Here is a 14,564-nt window from a genome sequence, read left to right on the forward strand (position 1 = left end):
AAATCTGTAGGGTCCTTACACGAGATGGTGACTGGTGCTGGGCCAGTGTGCGCCTTAATATTGTTCTCCTCCGCTGTTCAGTCGTGTAGAGTGATTAATATGCTCACAGGAGTGGGGAGTAGCTTAAGGCTCTTGTCTAGCTCCTATTTCTGTGCTCAGCAAGCAGAATATTACCCATGAAAGGCTCACACTTCAGCTGGCTTTTTTTTACTATGCAAGGAGTTAAGTTCCCGAGTCCCTGCACCAACTGAATTGTTATTTTGCCCAGGGAATTAATAGACTCGACCCTGTCCCAGCTCCCTCTCCTTCCAGTGGGGCTGCCAAATTAACCTTTCTCTCACCTAGTTTTCCTTCTCATCTCCTTACAATTTAGTCTTCACATTGTTCACATGACAAAATAATCATCCTCCTTTTCTGCTGTGATCAGATTGCTCAGTCGCTTTGGAAGAATCTCCTATCTATTTAGCTTCCACCTCTTCTTCCAAGTGCATGAGTCACTGGGAGGTTCTGTCTCTTGGGAATATCGTGTTCAGGTCAGACAGTTCACTCATTCCGCTAGCGACGGTGTTGGAAACCTACTGAAGACCGTACTAGTCCTACAGACAACTACTAGACTACCCTGGATTAATTTTCCAGTGGAGTTGCAGGAAGCTACTGAGGGCCGAACACCCGTCATCTCCGAGATGGAGACTGTACCAGCCTGGGAAAGCAGGTGGCCATGCTGATTCACTACACTGGCTAGGTGTGCTAGAAAATCCCTGTTCCTGGGTCAGGCCAGGTGGTTCTACAGTCTCAGTGTCCCAGCCCGGGGTCAGGCCGGGCCTGCAAATCTACCAAAAAGTCTGTAACAGTTGGGCGCTCATGGTGTAGGGTCAGGACGGGGCTGCAACTACACAAGAAGTCTTTAACAGTTCAGGGCTCATGTCTGGCTGCAGACTGAGTTGGGGGTCAGCTCTCCTTGTCTGGCAGAGAACCAACAAGCGCAGAGGTCTTTTCCCCACAGGGGGAACCTGCTGCCCCCAAGTAATGGGGTTGCGGGGGTGGGGGACCCAGGCCCACCCACTCCACTGCATCCCAGCCCAGGGCCCTAGCAGTGGCCACACAATTCGGTCAGCAGGGATCCAGGCTGCAATGCACCAACCAGGTCGGTGAGTGGGGGGTGGGAGTGTCAGCGGGAATCCAGGCCGCAACATGCTGCCCACTCGACCTCCATCTCATCAGCCGATGCCGAGTTGGCTTTCCCTGGGCCATTTCCTGATTCCCCCTGGGGGCCTACCTGGCCAGAGAGCTGCATCTCCGGGCCCTCTAGGTGCGCTGGCGCTGACAGTGTGTCCATGGGCTCGGGGTCTGGGTCCCTCTCGGGTCCTGGGGATACAGTCCTGGCTTCAGGGACTGGCGTGTGCTCTGGTTACCTCAGTCTTGCCTTGGTGCTTGGTGGGATTTGGTGTGGCCTTGGGCCATCTCCAGGGTCAGGCAGCGGTCCTATCCAATCATCTCTCCAGGGCTGTGGCTGTCAGGCCTCCCTCTTGGGGAGGCCGGGGAGAGTGTCTGGCCTGGTCGCCCGCTGAGCTTCAACTGAGTGCTCCCTCTCTGTTCTTATAGTCCCAGCCCCGCCCTTCTGCTTCCTGTGGGAGGGGCTGGGTATCTCTGGCCCTGCCCACCAAGGGTTCTTATGGAGGACTTCCCCTTCCGGGTCAGTGGGCGGCCATGCTGACTCACTGCAAAGACGTACGTCTGCAGTTGCTAGCTGGTAGGACGCTGCACTTGTACATGGTTATGGTTTCTCGGTGCAACCTCCCGGCTATCCCCCCAGACAGTTTGGGAGCTAATGCAGCAGAGAGCTCTTTGGTCCATTATCCCGGCCTGTTCTGGGTAGCGGTTATATTACAGAATACATGCATGCTTTAATGGTGCCTCTATTCCACTCTTTCTGTATATGGTGGGCCATTCTAGCTAAGCACTTATGTACGTGATCCTCACAACCGAGTACCCCTCCAGCTGGAATGTGTTTATCCTGATAATCGTCCCATGGGGAACGGGGCAGGCGAGGGCTGTTGTTGTCCTGTGGAATGCAGAGACCACAGTCACTGAGGGAGCCTTTATTAGAGTAGGGAATTGCCAAGTCCTAGTGCCATACCCTGCCACTGGACCTCTGTCACAGTTTGAGGCCAACCGGACTTGTTCCCCTCTCCATAGTCCACTGAGGGCCCCCACTTTAGGCTTCCTGCTCCCAGATGTCTTGCTTGCACAGAGAGCCGTGTCTCATTCCCTCCGCACTGGAGGTTTTAAGGCTGCCCTGCCTTGTACTGTGATATCCCCAGCAAGTCAGCTGGCCTACAAGGCCAGTGTCTGTGTGTTGCTTTGTGAGGTGCATAACCAGCATACTGCCTGCCGGGAGCAGTTACCACACAGTGCCTTCTGAGCAAGCACCTTTATTTGGAAAGTCAAAGCATTGCAGAGAAAATGCCTTCAAACCCAAAACAGAACCTACCCGCATGCTAGAGAGATTACCAGAGATCATCCCCAATGCCGGTCTAGGGCGCGTGCAGAATTTGGTCAAGTGAAACTCACAGCTGGGGTTTCCCCATGGTTCTCTGTCCATCTTAGTTCCAGAACCAGAACCCAGACTGGACAGCTCAGCCATTTCCTTTGTGACAAGTTCAGGCTAAATGGCTGCAGGCGAGGAACAGAAGGCAGTATATTAGCCCCATATTAAATTGGGCTCCTTTCTGTGGATGAGCTAAAATGGACTACCCCAGAACAATCAGGGGCTTGCTAGACTCAATGAAGAGGGAGAGTCCAATTGAGACACCCGACGTCAACGAGGAGCTTTCCAGGACCAATTCCGACAGGCTGATCAGGACACCTGGAGCCAGTGAAGAACCAGTTGAACCTGGTTAAAAAGACTCCCCCTCGGTTAGCTCACTGCGCGCAAGGAGCTGGGATGCGAAGGTTCTGCGGCAGGTTCTGGGAGGTGCAAGCACTTGCAGGTACCAGCACTTTGAAGTAAGGGAGGTGCTGGGGAAAGAGGCCCAGGGCATCATAGCCATCACACAGGGGACATTACAGACAGCTGCTATGACAGGGTCCCTGGACTGGCACCCAGGTTCTCCCTCTTCTCCAACTCCCTACAGTCCATGGGGTGACCTCTGACACCATGGGGAAGGACTAACTTGGGGAGGAGTCTGACCTGTCCCCAAACCACTTGGAGGGGCAGAAGAGACTATGGGGTTTGGTCTCCTCTCTTTTCCCCCGTGCTGGCCAGTGGTGTGAGCGGTTTCGTACAGTCCCTGCTCACAATAATGTCAGCTGAACGCAGGCAGGTGTCTCAAGCCGATCACAAGGACGTGCCAAATCTGCCTTACCCTCCTACTCAGCTCCCTCCAGTCCCAGCCACACGCCCTGGTGGTCACTGTGCTGGGCCTTGCCCTGTTAATATGCAGTGCTCTGCTCGACTGCTTCCCGGCAGGTCTGGCACACCAGCGGCATTCGCTGGGCTGCTCCAGCCTCTGCTGCAGGAGTGTCCGGAAATTCCCGCCGGAACACGCTGGCTTTCGTTCCCCCCCCAGTGCAGTAGCGAGCAGTGAAAGCCACAGGGTGATGTAACCACGCACCGGCCGCCGCCACCTAGAACTACTGTGGATGCCACGCCCCGCCAAGACGGGCAAAGTCAGGCCCCTCTCAGGTTAATTTTGAGCAAAAGGAAGCTGATAATAGGCAGCTTAGTGGTGCCCAGTCTTATCTGGTGGTCTTGCCACAGGGCTGGCTCCTTTCAGCCAGGCCTCATTGGGCCAGGTCATTGGCGGGGAACACCTGAGGAGCAGCTGAAAGGTCTGTCTGGCTCCTCAGGTCAAAGTCTCTTCTCCCAGGGAGAACATCCCTTCCCTCCCTTTTCTGAAGAGACAGCCGTGACCGAGCTACCATCGGCGCTTCCTGCTGCCCAGTGCCTGGGTGCAATCTTTTCCACCATCCCATGGCACACCTACCCACCCCAGCCGCCAGGCCCGTATCCCCTGATGACTCTCTCAGCTTAGCTGGGCGGGTGTATTGCAGCCAGCATCCTGAGGCAGCCGGCAGGCACGGCCCTCCTCAGGGAGGGAGGGAGGAACAATGTGCGGGAAGACTCCTCCACTGTGTGGAAGAATATCCAGTGACTAGCGGGCTGCAGACTTTTAATTTAAAAACGGAGAGAACATGCCATTTTCGAGGTGTTCCCACTAGCTCCCAGCAGGCCCTGTCCCCACAGGGGTTGGACACGGTAGGGCTGTTTCGAGTTCATGCTCACTTGAACCAGCCCGGTATGCATGAGACCCGCTTTCAGTCTCCGTGTGTCCGTGGCACTGGCTGGCATGTTGGCTCCTCCCCAGGCTGGCAACACCAGGGAAATGCAGCCTGCAGAGCACCCCTGGGAGGAGGGAGACCCCAGACTGCCAAAGCAGCTGCTGAGCAGTGAACTGACAGTGGCCACCGCAGACAAGGTGGCCAGAAGAAGGAACAGCACGTGCTGGTGAGCAGCCATCAGCAGAGGGGTTATCTGGGGCCAGATTAGCTGCCGTCTGGACCCGGAGGCTGAACCACAAACAGAGGCAGAGTCAGCAGGTGCAGGCTGTAATCTCTTCCTCGGCATCGAGCGACCAGGCACTCACTGCAGGCAGGACGGCCACCTGCACGTTAGCCTCTTAGCCGCCGCCCTGCTCACAGGGCATAAAGCTGTCCCCAGCCCCCTCTTTGCTCATGAAAGGCCACCAACGCCGTCCCTGGGATCAGCAGCAGCCCGCTCGCATGTCTTCACAAAGGCTGGCTTCAGCGGCAGCCGTCTTCAGGGAACTCGGAGGAAGGTCATGGGCTGCAGGAGAGGTGATTCTGGAAGAGGAGCCTGCAGGGCAGTCTGTGTGCACGTGGCTTGAGTGCCGCACACGTGTAAACAGCTGCCGCAGAAAAGAGCCAGTTTAGTTTTAAGAATCATGGAATCCTCCCGGGTTCTGACCCAGTGCACGGTACGTAAGCCAGCAGCGAGTCCTGCTCCAAGGGGAGTAGTGTGCCCCAGGGTTACCTACAGGCTGAGACCCACTCACTTTGGTACATTTTAATGCCGGTGAGGACGCTGCCTAGATCAGCGGTTTTCAGACTGCTACGCTGTTGTACAACAAGACCAAAGATTCAGGCTCTCTCTCCCATCTAGCCATAAAGAAAAGGCGGGTGGTTCTGACCACCCGCATCGGTTTGCGACTCCCAGAGATGTTGCAGTGGACTAGACAAAGTGGTTCAATCACTTCGTGCCCATTGTAGCGTCCGATGGTTTTGTGAAATCTCCCAGAATCTACTGCTTCTACAAGCTGGTCTGGGAATTACGGGAGAGCAAATCACGTGGCATGGCAACGAACCGGTTTCATAAAGCACAGAAGAAACCTGCCTGTGGTCTGAACACAATTCAGTGCATGCGCTTTGCATGCCTAGGACTGTTTGTGCTTAAACTCGTCCACTTACAACGGCTTTCGTTCTCTAGAGTAGACGAGGTGGCGGGGTGCAGGGGGGCAGGTGAAAGCTGAGGAGTGTGTGCTAGTGTCTTAGTGGTTTCTAAGCAGTTTCTAAGGGCTTTCAGGGGGTTGTAGCATGTGAGAACACTTAGCATTTTCTCTCATCGGGAGGCTGGATCTTAGTCCTTGAGAAATGGTTTGGCATCCCTTAAAGCACCATCAGAGAACCAACGCAAAGATGTTAATTCAGACAGCTGATTCTGGCCGCAGATTTTGGCTGGCCCCATGTACTGACTGTTGTACGGTGTAGCAATTGTATCAGTTACCTCTGTGAAGCCATAAACTCTGCCTGGGATGGGGCTGCTGAAATCCATTCCTGGAAAGAGTTTGCACTGTCTACGCTGCAGAGTTTGGCTTTGCTAAGTGTGTTTTCAGCATGTTTCCCCCTCTCGGGATGTGACGTCGGTTTTTCACACTCCCGAGCGAGAAGGTTACAGTGCAGTAAAGTGGTAGTGTAAATGAGTTCTAAGACAAGATCTAAACTCCAGATCACTGTTTTTTTCCTCCTCCAATCAGAAGCTAACCTGCACGCTCCCACCACCAGCTCCTACTTGTCTGAGTGACAATAGGACAGTGAGAGAGAGAGGGTGTAGTCTGCAAAGTGACATAGTGATTTACTTAAAGTAGTTAACTGAATTGATCAAAATCAATACAAACCAGTTTGAGAGTGTTCACACAGGGTGTTGCACTGATTTAACAAAAACATATCTTCAATTAAACTGGCACCGATATGTTTCTAGATTGGATCTAGGTTTGACAGACAGTTGGAGGGGTTGGTTAAAGTCAGTTGGTTGTCCAGCTACAAATACCAGGGACAACTCCTACAAAGAAAGTAAAGGTTTTTTGAACATACATAGATTCACATTGCTGTGTTTAGGCTAAGCCAACATGTTTGCCTGTTTCTAAGGATATATCTAGACAGCAGCGCTATTTCGGGATACCAGAAGTATCCCGAAATAGCTATTCTGCGTCTTTAAATGTGCCCGTTATTTTGAAATAGATTTTGAAATAATGGGCGTGCTATTCCGGCATCCCGGTAATCCTCGTTCCACGCGAGTTAAGGGACTTGTCGGAACAGTGCTTTATTTTGAAATAAGATTGAAATTAAGATATGCAATTTGCATAGCTCAAATTGCGTATCTTATGCCAACCTACGGGTGCAGTGTAGATGCACCATAAGCATATGAAGTCTCATACATTTAGGGTGTATTAAGCTTGCCTTGCAAGCTGATATGAAAATTGTAGGGTTGAGAATAGGTAGTGCATTAATGTTTGCCAAGCACCGTGTGTTGCACAGATGAAAGTTTGTGTAAATACAAAGTATTACTACTGTTAACGCAACTATTCTACTTTTTTGTGTGGGGATATGGGTGGGTGGGAATATGCTGTCCTTATTTCTAGCACGTATTTTGATGGTGTTTTCATCTTGCTCCCTGGACGAGTTGTAGTTAAAGTCATGTGCCAAGAGACTAAAGTGACCAAAACTAACTTGCTTCAAACACAGAACAAAGACTGTTGCAGAAAGAGAAAAGAGGGTTCTCCCTAAAGCTACGCAGCCTGCCTGCTTGAGGCTGGAAGGTGGGGACATGGATCATATTGTGCGCCCCACCTGTACCAACCAGTGAACCAAATTTGGTGATGAACCCTGCTCATGTGCCCTCTGAGGCCTGTTAAGCCTTCGCTAAGAAGTAGGGAGCTCTGTCCTGAACCTTCTGCTGTCTGCTATTGATAGGGCTGCCAGATGGTTTCAACAAAAATACCGGACACACTTGACGTTATATCACAATCTACATTCCATCTTATTTAGAAAATACCTGACATTTATATTTTCTCATTTATATTTTTTCTATTTGTTTCCCGAACAGAAAGCTCAAATACTAGACTGTCCAGTTCAAAACTGGACACCTGGCAACCCTAGCTATTGATGTGAAGGAGGGGCGGGGAACCTCCCCCCCCCTCCCTGTATCTGGTCCCTTGCTTTCTTTCATCCGGCCCAGGGCAAATCTCTGCCCTGTGGGCCAGAAGACCTGAGCCGTGGCACCCCTCGCGGAGCTGACGCTGCAAATGCCGGTTCACGACGATCCAGGAAGCTCCATGCCCTGCCCTCGCAGCTCCCGTTGGCCAGGAACAGTGGGCAATGGGAGCTGCGGGGGTGGCATATGCAGGTGAGGGCAGCATGTGGAGCTGCTTCCCCAACCCCACAGGGACATGCTGGCTGTTTCTGAATCCAAGAGCTGCTAGAGGTAAGCACCCCACACTCCCTTCTGCACCCCACTCCCTCCCACAGCCCAGAGTCCCCTCCTGAACCCCACCCCAGAGCCACGCCCCCAGTGGAGCCCTCATGCCCTTCCCACACCCAGACGCTCTTTCCTTTCCCATCTGTCTCTTAGCTGCCCTCAGTGAGCTGAACCACGGTGCTAACGGGGCAATCAATCAAATTACTAATCGCCCTGATCTGCCCCCTGGGGCCACTAACGAAAGGACCCAAGCGGTGAGTCAGCTAGGATTGCTTACATCCTGTCACTGCCCTGCGCAGCGCTGAATCATGGACACTTTCCCTCTACACACAGAGGGATCGTGAATATGCTAAATTCAAGCTGTGTTGCTGGGTTGTGATTGGTCGGCTAAGTAACATGGCATTTCTTCTGTGGCTTACTGGAGGAGGATACTACCACGCGTGGAACAAATATTGACTTTATGTCACCATTTGCTGTCGGCGTGAGTAAATGGGATTGCTGTAGAAGTCACAGAAAGTAAACTGGAACAAGTTTTTGACCAGCCGGGATATAGAACAACTGAGCCAGCTGTTCCCTGTGTATGCAGAGGATGGAGCGAGAAGAGACCACCACTCCCCCAGCAAATCAGTACCCACAGTGCACGAACACACACACCCCACTGGCTGGAACAGCCTCTCCCTCTCTGCCCCCCATTCCTACATGGATGCAGCCAGGGAGTCTTGTTACCATGGCTATCTGCTCCCTCCTGTGCCCACTGCTGGGGCTGGCAGGTGTCGAGACTTCGGGACCATGAAGTTTTGCCCAGATAGCTGCACAGTCATAAGCGGAGTGTGAAACTGAAAGCAGCTGCTCCCCACCAGGGCTCAGCCCTGAATCCCTGCCGAATCCGCTTACCCTGCTCATTGCGAGGTGGTGGAGATGGCAACGCATGCAACCACACTACTGCTGCCACTGTCTGCCAGGACATGAGCAGTCTGACCTAGTGGCTGGAGCCATCATCAAATCCACAATCAGGAACCAGACCTAAGCCGTGGTCAGGTGTTGCACTAGAATCAGGCCCCATGCAGCAGCCAATCACAACATTGCTCAGTGCCTCCTTCTGGCATAAACAGTCTGGTGGGGCCGGCATCATCCCCAGTCAATGTTCTCAGGAACCTGCTGGGAGGGTTCATATTTCTGAAAGCATCTCACTTCCAGCTGCTCTGGGTGGGCTGTTCTGAGGTGCTCAGGTTGTGAGCGATGCCTGAGAACGTGCTGAGACAGACCCCCCCCCCACCCATGCTTTATGAAATGGATTTCATAAAATCATAGAACCCCAGGGTTGGCAGAGAGCTCAGGAGTCATCGAGTCCGGCCCCCTGCCCAAGGCAGGAGCAACCCCAACTCAATCATCCCAGTCAGGGCTTTGTCAAGCCAGGACTTAAAAACTTCCACCCCCTCCCTAGAGAATCCATCCCAGTGCTTCCCCACGCTCCTAGTGGAACAGTTTTTCCTAATATCCAACCTAGACCTCCCCCACTGCAACTTGAGACCATTGCTCCTTGTTCTGCCACCTGTCACTACTGAGAACAGCCTCTCTCCATCCTCTTTGGAACCTCCCTTCAGGAAGTTGAAGGCTGCTATCAAATCCCCCCACACCCTTCTCTTCTGCAGACTAAACAAAGCCAAATCCTTCAGCCTCTCCTCATAGGTCGTGTTCTCCAGCCCGCTAATCATTTTGGTTGCCCTCCACTGGACCCTCTCCAATGTTCCACATCCCTTCTGCAGTGGGGGGCCCAGAACTGGACACAATACTCCAGATGTGGCCTCACCAGGGCTGAATAAAGGGGAATAATCACTTCTCTGGATCTGCTGGCAATGCTCCTCCTAATGCACCTAATATGCCATTAGCCTTCTTGGCTACAAGGGCCCCCTGTTGACTCGCATCCAGCTTCTCATCCACTGGTATCTCCAGGTCCTTTTCTGCAGAACTGCTTCTTAGCCATTCAATCCCCAGCCTATAACAATACTTGGGATTCTTCCATTCCAAGTGCAGGATTCTGCACTTGTCCTTGCTGATCTTCATCACATTTCTTTTGGCCCAGTCCTCTAATGTGTCTAGGTCACACTGGACCCTATCCCTGCCCTCCAATGTATCTACCTCTCCCCCTAGCTTAGTGTCATCTGCAAACTTGCTGAGGGTGCAATCCATCCCCTCATCCAGGTCATTAATAAAGATGTTGAACAAAACTGGCCCTAGAACCTTTCCTTGGGGCACTCTGCTTAAAACTGACTGCAAGCCAGACATCGTACTGTTGGTCACTACCAGTTGGGCCCAACAGTCTAGCCAGCTTTCTCTCCACCTTATAGTCCCCTTTATCCAATCCATATTCCCTTAACTTGCTGGCAAGAATATTGTGGGAGACCATATAAAAGCTTTGCTAAAGTCAAGGTAGATCACATCCACTGACTTTCCCATATCCACAGAACCAGTTACCTCATCATAGAAGCTAATCAGATTGGTCAGGCATGACTCGCGCTTGGTGAATCCATGTTGACTGTTCCTTATCAGTTTCCTCTCTTCTAAGTGCATCAAAATGGATTCCTTGAGGATACCCTCCACGATTTTTCTGGGGACCGAGGTAAGGCTGACTGGTCTGTAGTTCCCTGGATCGTCCTTCTTCCCTTTTTAAAAGATGGGCACTACATTTGCCTTTTTCCAATCATCTGGGATCTCTCCTGATCTCCATGAGTTTTCAAAGATAATGGCCAAAGTCTCCTCAATGACATTTGCCAACTCCCTCAGTACCCTCGGATGCATTAAATCCGGGTCCATGGATTTGTGTATGTCCAGCTTTTCTAAATCGTTCCTTACCTGTTCTTTCTCCACAGAGGGCTGCCCACCTCCTTCCCATACTGCGTTGCCTAGTGCAGTAGTCTGGGAGCTGACCTTGTCTGTGACAGCAGAGGCAAAAAAGCATCCAGTACTTCAGCTTTTTTGCCTCTTTACTTTAACCCTTTCCCACATCATCTGTCACTAGGTTACCTCCCTCATTCAGTAAGGGCCCCACACCCTCTTTGATCACCCTCTTATTGCTAACAAGGTTGTAGAAACCTTTCTTGTTACCCTTCACATCTCTTGTTAGCTGCAATTCCAATTGTGCTTTTGCCTTCCTGATTCCTCCCCTGCATTCTCGAGCAATATATTTATACTCCACCCTAGTCATCTGTCCAAGTTTCCACTTCTTATAGGTTTCCTTTTTGTGTTTAAACTCGCCAAAGATTTCCCTCGTAAGCCAATCTGGTCGCCTACCATATTTACTTTTCTTACTGCGCATCGGGATGGTTTCTTCCTGTGCCTTCAATAAGGCTTCTTTAAAATACTGCCAGCTCTCCTGGACTCCTTTCCCCTTCATGTTAGCATCCCAGGGAATCTTGCCCATCAGTTTTCTGAGGGAGTCAAAGTCTGCTCTTCTGAAGTCCCAGGTGAGTATTTTGCTGTTCTCCTTTCTTCCTTTTGTCAGGATCCTGAAATGGACCATCTAATGATCACTGCTTCCCAGGCTGCCACCCACATCTAATTCCCCTAATAATTCTTCCCTGTTTGTGAGCAGCAAGTCAGGCTGCGCATGGCCCCTGGTCGGTTCCTTCAGCACTTGTACCAGGAAGTTATCCTCAACATTCTCTAAAAACTTCCTGAATTGTCTGTGTACTGCTGTATTGATCTCCCAACAGATGTCAGGGTGATTAAAGTCCCCCATGAGAACCAGGGCCTGTGATCTGGAAGCTTCTCTTAGTTGACTGAAGAAAGCCTTGTCTACTTCATCCACCTGATCCAGTGGTCTATAGCAGACACCAACCACAATATCACCCCTGTTGCTCCCACCTCTAAACTTAACTCAAAGATACTCAACAGGCTTTTATCCCTCTATACGCTAGTAGGAATAAGAGATCCTCCGGAAAAGGGCTTTATTCCGGAGGATCGCGCCAGTCTGGATGCTCTTTTCTGGGTTTTCCCCAAGCCGGAAAAAAAGCGGCGTCCATGTTTATTTAAATCCCGCGGGGGATATTTAAATCCCCTGCGGATTTCCCTATTCCAAAGTTAGAAATTAGCATGCTCCTTCCGAAGAAGGGGCCAGTCTAGACGTAGCCTATAGGACTTTCCCCCCTTCCCCCCGCCGGGCAAACTCCCCTGTTGGCTGCTCACTGCAGATTCATGGGCACAAATCTGCATCACTCAGAGATGCTTGGGACAAATTGCCTCATGTAACCTGTCAATCTTCATGTCTTAATCCGCTGGGTCTGTGTATCTTCTTGTGGTGTGTGGAACGTTCGAGATACGGAGCATGGGATGACTTGTGGTTTTAAATGTGCAAATGAAAGCCATCCAGGGCGTGACCCTCAATGTCTAAATGGCCAACTGTAAACAATCTTCTCTGTCCTGTAAGGCTTAGCAGTGGTTGGTCTGAGGAAGTCACATGGTCCCAGTTGGGTGGACATGTAATGGAAGGGTGGAATGTCGAAAACAGAATTCCTGGCCAGAGTGGAATTTATACAAAAATGGGAAGCTTAGGAGTTTCATTGTCTTTGGCTGGGGCACTCCCGGGAAGTGAAACAGATACTTCAGGGAACTTGCCTGGTTGGAAGGCTTAGCTGGAAAAGGAAGAGATTTAGGGTGAGTTTGTACTCAGGTTTCAGTGTTAGAGTTAGCGCAGTGTTTTCTGTTATTTTAAAACAAAAACCAGGACTGTGTAGCACTTTAAAGACTAACAAGATGGTTTATTAATAAACCGTCTTGTTAGTCTTTAAAGTGCTACATAGTCCTGTTCTAACACGGCTACATTTCTATTACTGTTATTTTAAGTTTGCGATCTACTTTGTTCTGCCTGTTCTCACTTATTACCACTTCAATCCTACTGCTTGTACTTAAAAAAATCACCTTTATTAACTATAAAGCCCAGTGCAAATAATTGTTACCTGGGGAGCAGCCAGGGTGCACATTCCCCCTTTCATGGCTAAAGGGGGCTCACCTAGATAATCCATTGGGGTTCTGATCCCATTGGGACGTGGTAGCCGGGGAAGCTGGGCCCAAAACTGCACTCGCCTTAGACCTGAAGAGGTTCACTGTCTGCGCTACTTCTCGGGGCGGGCAGTGACCATGACTCTGTGCCGTGGCTGGGGGAGACGGTGCTGGTCTAGCAGGACAGAGAGGTGAGAAGCCCCAGAGAGCAGGAAGGTGAGTAGCAGTGGCCCTGTACCTAACACTTGAGACTTGTGGGCATCGACAACCATGTTGCTCTTACTTTTGCCCTTTCCTTAGCTGTGGAGGGTGAGAAGAACTGCGTGGCCCCTGTCACCTGGATTTCTCCTCCTCGACTTCCATAGCACACATGGGACCCAGGGCGCTGTGTTGCTCAGCGTGTGATAGGCTGAGGAGGACACGATGGAATATTTGTCTGTGGATGGCGAGTTGTACAGACTCTGATTTGCATGCCACTGCTTACTGAAGGGCTCCTATTGATCTCTGAAGTGTTTGATTTTCCTTTTGCTAAATACCATCTGTGTTAACGTGGCGAGATAAGAGCGTTGTCAAAGGCAGCCCCTTTGACCCCAGTTGAAAACACCCACATCAGAGCTATGTTTCCAGCCACCGGTAAAAAGAAACATTCTAACGAAGTCCTCCTGGATTTTCCACTGTGAATGGTCATTCAGACAGGCTACCGCTCATGCTAGGGAGAAGAGGAGTCCTTTCACAAAAGCAGGAATGCAAATCTTTTTGTCTAGCTGCTGCCGCGTGGCTTTGCACTTCGGAATTGTTACTTGGCTACTCCAGAGTACAGTGTTTCAAAAGCATCAATAAGGGGAAACGCCCCGCTCTTTACTGGTGGCACATAGCCTGGCTGGCGTGGCAGAGAGAGAATGAAACCCGCGAATGACTGGAAACCCGGAGGATTTCTCGGGCAAGGCCTGTGTAAGCGGCGAGCCAATGGTGAGCAAAAGCCTGTACAACGTCTGAGTGTGTGCGTGAGGCCAAGTGGAGGGAGGATAAAATGGAGACCAGCCTTTCAGGAGTGATGCTGTCTGGGTATTACGAGAACAACATTGTCGTCCCAGAAGCCGTGCTTTTGTCAAACACGAGTTTGGCTCAACGCAGGGGTAAGAGTGAAGGGAACTCGGAACTCGCTCATAACTCGGAAGGGAAGAGCTTTACCAAGAGAGGAAAAAACCTGCAGACTGCGTGGCTAAGAATCCAGCTGGTCAGTGAGCCACCCACCTCTCCACACAACCCCTGCCCTTCCAGAGAGAGAGGCGTGGGGAAAGACCATGTGCACCTCCCTTCTCTAGCTCCAGGGAAGTAGCCTTGTTTCAAAGCAAAGGGTTTGACTGTGGTTTTTATGCCACAGCCCCGCAGGGCAGCACTACCACTCAGGTACGAAACCTGAAACAAAGACCTAGAACATAAAAGAACCACCCACACTGTTTCAAATAGTCCACTGTTGGTGCAGGTCTATGAACCAGGAAAAACGGCCTCTTATCAATAGAGATTCTTGGGGGAGGGGGTGTTATTTAAATGATGGTGTTGCACAACACATCAAGTAGCAATGTAATAATTGCAAAGCGCCATTTGTTTTCCGTGGGATTCCAAATGAGCTAATAGCAGATAATGGCCCACAATTCAGGAGTGTCTTGCTTCAGCAATTCTCTTTCATATATCAGTTCAAGCACAGCATGTCAATTCCTTGTTATGCCCAGAGAAGTGAGTTAGCTGAAGAGCAAAGATCTTGATTAAGAAAAGCCAGTGGAGATTGAAA

General features: G+C 51.0%; 1 protein-coding gene across 2 annotated transcripts in view; it reads left to right on the top strand.

Annotated features, from left to right (window-relative positions):
* EPHB1 (EPH receptor B1) overlaps positions 1–14,564 on the top strand; it is a 321,566-nt gene that overhangs the window by 68,025 nt on the left and 238,977 nt on the right. Inside the window, exon 1 of one of the 2 annotated variants that reach the window (XM_075937227.1) lies at positions 2,930–2,990. The exons of the other annotated variant lie outside the window; for it this stretch is intronic. Coding sequence (XP_075793342.1) covers positions 2,945–2,990 — 46 coding nt within the window. The 5' untranslated portion in view covers positions 2,930–2,944. Of the gene's footprint in view, positions 1–2,929; positions 2,991–14,564 lie in introns of those variants that run through there. 2 annotated transcript variants of the gene reach the window in all.

The sequence above is a fragment of the Pelodiscus sinensis genome, chromosome 10 (assembly GCF_049634645.1).
Source record: "Pelodiscus sinensis isolate JC-2024 chromosome 10, ASM4963464v1, whole genome shotgun sequence".
Lineage (NCBI taxonomy): Eukaryota > Metazoa > Chordata > Testudines > Trionychidae > Pelodiscus > Pelodiscus sinensis.